The following is a 3751-nucleotide window of genomic DNA, read 5'->3' as shown; positions in this document are numbered from 1 at the left end:
AAATGTTCGGTTTTACCCTTTTACCGGTGATAACAGGTTACCATTATAATAACTTTGCAAAAAAACCCTTAAGTTTATAGTTTTTTTACGTTTTTACCTTAAGTTTATAATTTTTTTACACTTTTTCCCTATGTATTTTTTTTTTCATATTATACGTATTCAAGTAGAAAAATCATATGAATATGTATATTATGCAAAAAATATATTTAGGGTAAAATTGTAAAAAAAAATTATAAAGTTAAGGATAAAAACGCAAAAAAATGGTAAACTTAAGGGTTTTTTTTGCAAATTTAATATAATGGTAACCTGGAAAACCTGTTATCACTGGTAAAAGGGTAAAACTGAACATTTTTTCGAAAATGTTCGGGTAAAAATAGACATAAATTTCAACTTTTGACAAAACCGACAAAATCCTGAAAACTTGATGGTTTTTATGACATTAACCATTTTCTATACCAACAGTAAGGTAGCAACAAAATCAAAATTTAATTTTATGATTGGTTCATGAATTGCAAAAAAAAAAAATAAATAAATAAATAAATAAAAAATAAAATAAAAAGCATCAAATGTTATGGGTGTTTGTTTGGATGGATCGGTTCGATCCGATCTAATTAAGAATATCCAAATTGATTTCGGTTTCAAAATATGAATCCGAATTGTCCAAAGTAAATTTAAATCCGATCCGATCCAATTCAATTACAATTCGGTTTGATCGGTTTATAATTCGGTTTTCAGAAGACATAACATTTTATAACGATATATAATTATAATATTATCCAATTTTTACAGAAAAAACAAAAACAAATTATTTAGTTGTAATTTAAAATTTATAAACAACTACTAAGAAGATATATTATAATTTAATATTTAATAGATTTTTGAGAGAAAATCTATGTTAATTTTTTTTATTAAATGAAACTTTTGAACTTTTTTGAAATCAAGTTTTGGCATCGCTAAGAAATCAGGGAAGACGATTGGGAGCCTGACTTCAATTTGTATCTAATACAAAGATGAGATTTCTATTTCAAGATCAGGAACACGCAATTGTTGAAAACAACAAACCTTAATATCCTTACTGCCCTATATGAAGGCGCAACAAGGATTCTTACCAGATATGTTATATCTCTTGATAACCACACAACTATAAAACTCATTAAGGGTACCAGCTGTAACGTTTTCCAAAGTTATCATCAACATGGCAATTTTTAGTAACCAAAAGGACCGATTGTGAAATTTTGTCTTCAAAATTATAAGAAAACTAATAAAATACTAAATTACTAATAGTTTATTTATAGCTTCAAAGTTAATCTTCTTTTCAAATCAGCCTAATCTTCCTATCATGAGAGAGATAAGTACCCTGATATATATTAGGTGGTTGATTTTTGATAGGAATATATTTAGTATTTACTTAGTTATTTATTCATGTATTGCAAAAAGAAGGTTCGTTCGAATTGGAAGTTGGAACGAAATCAGGCGTTCCTCTCGTGTTACGATCGAGTCTTGTTGAACTTTTCAAACCTTAACCTACTATTCTCCTATGATCGCCACATAACAAAAACATCCATCGTTGTTCTAGATCAAAATCGAATACCACCCACAAATCATCAATCAAAGCAATGCAATGGAAACAAGATCTGCCAAGAGACGGAAGCTTCGTAGTCACGAACATTCATGGGGAAACAACACCGGCGAAGATCGCATCACTGATCTACCCGATGCCATTCTTCATCACATTTTCTGCCTTCTTCCCATCAAATCCATCGTACAAACAAGCATCTTATCGAAACGATGGAGGAATCTCTGGTACACATTCCCTGATCTTGATTTCACCACCATCATCCCATCTGGAACTGCTTTAACAAAGTTCGTTTACTGGAATAACCTTGGCAAGGTTATCACCCAGGTTTTATCTCTTCGCGATAAGCTATCTGATGTGAGAATCCTTCGTTTCTACGCCTGTATGAGTTTTTCTGGGTTGCACGCACTCATCCGTAGTGCCATTAGGCTTCATGTTCAAGAACTTGACATCAGGGTTGCAACCAATGATACATTTAACTTTCCTAGAAGCATAATTACCAGTGATTGTTTGAGGGTTCTGAAGGTTAAATCTTATCCTGGTTTTAGGTTACCTCCATCAAGGATAATGACAGCAGGGTTTCAAAAACTTCGAACATTATCACTTTCCTTCGTTTACTTAGACAATCAATCGTCTTTACTTGACCTGTTTACAGATTGTGCATTTCCACAGCTCACGAAACTGCACTTAGATTCTTGTTTAAATTTAAAACACCTTCGAGTGGGTTGTCATTTACTAGAAGAACTAGTTCTAGAGAATTGTTCTTCGTTACAAGGCTTGGAGATTGCGTCTCATAAATTAGAGACATTAAAGGTTTCAAGTTGTTTCGATGCTTTTAATATCAATAATACTTGGCTTCAAATTGATTCCCAGAGATTGAACACCATTGTATGGGTGAATAATCCGATTACTAGCAAGAGTTGTATGCAGAATATAGTTTGCTTGCATGAGGCTACTATAGGGTTTCTTTTAAATCAAGAAAATCTTGATGTAGATAAGCTTCAAAACCTATCTACTTTTCTTTCTGGACTGTCCAATACCGAGTCTTTAACGCTGGAAAGCCGGTTTGTAGAGGTACTATACCACAACTTTTTTACTGTCCGTTCTCTTACATACTAAGTCCTGTTTTAGGAACTTACATGTTCATTATTTTATGTAATTGCTAGTTGTATGATACAAACAATACATATCTACAACTCCTCTTTTTGTTCCTAAGAATTGATGGAGTTATCTTGGAAACAGATTATGTTGAAGCACAAGCCTCTTGCGACAATCTTTTTCCATCCATTCATGAAGCTCAAATCACTAGAACTTCAGACCAGAGATGTTCTGGGTTTGGCAAGTATACTCAAGATATGCCCTATGATCCACACACTAATTATTAAGATTAGTCATGAGGGTTACAAGGCCGAAAGACGAGTAAGTATTGCGAACTTGGCTCTATATATGACTTCTATTAAATTTCTCTATATTCTATTTATCATTTACCCTTGAACACATTTCGTTTCTTCACCATTCTTGCAGTGGAACAGACACTCGTGGAATTTATCTAAGTACTCTCGGGAAGAGAAGTTCTGGGACTCTCATACCAAAGATCTGAAATCTCTACTTTGTTATCTAAAGATCGTAAAGATTCAAGGCTTTTCTGAATCCGAAAATCACATTAGTCTAGTTAAGTTTTTGCTCAAGCATGCGAAGGTTTTGCAATATCTCATTCTCTGTCTTGAAGACGAAAACTCGAGAGGTTACTATCCACATGAAAATTTTAAATCGCATATCATGGGATTCTCCAGAGCTTCTATTGATGCCAAGCTAGAATTTAGTTAACATAGTATTAAATCCTACCACATGGGTGTCCACATTTTATTAGAAATTAAGGTTGGGACTAATCAAGTATTCTCACTAGAATAATAGATGCCATTTGAATGTTTTCCTTTTCTTACATTTTAGAGAAAATTAAGTAAATTAACCCTTATAATGAGTAATTTATTAATAGTAACAACTTTTTTAAAATTTTGAAAAACGACAACTCTCTTCAGAATAGGACATTCCAGAGAAGCACTATTTATTGCGGTGTATTCGGTGGTAGATAGTTTGGAATCCCAAGTCTGAGAACGAACATTATGGACCGACATAATCAATTCCGGAGTACGGTAGTCAAAACCGTACATGTAA

General features: G+C 32.9%; 1 protein-coding gene across 1 annotated transcript; it reads left to right on the top strand.

The window, feature by feature from the left end:
* The first annotated feature begins 1621 nt into the window (after window positions 1-1621).
* Window positions 1622-3403, top strand: LOC111890075 (putative F-box/FBD/LRR-repeat protein At4g03220). Its single transcript, XM_023886232.1, has 3 exons — window positions 1622-2650; window positions 2819-2995; window positions 3101-3403. The coding sequence occupies exons 1-3, from the start codon at window positions 1622-1624 to the stop codon at window positions 3401-3403; spliced, it is 1509 nt and encodes a 502-aa protein (XP_023742000.1).
* Window positions 3404-3751: the final 348 nt, after the last annotated feature.

The sequence above is a fragment of the Lactuca sativa genome, chromosome 3 (assembly GCF_002870075.4).
Source record: "Lactuca sativa cultivar Salinas chromosome 3, Lsat_Salinas_v11, whole genome shotgun sequence".
In the NCBI taxonomy this organism is placed as follows: Eukaryota; Viridiplantae; Streptophyta; class Magnoliopsida; order Asterales; family Asteraceae; genus Lactuca; species Lactuca sativa.
Note: the sequence above shows the minus strand (reverse complement) of the source record. Positions and strands in the feature narration are given on the sequence as shown.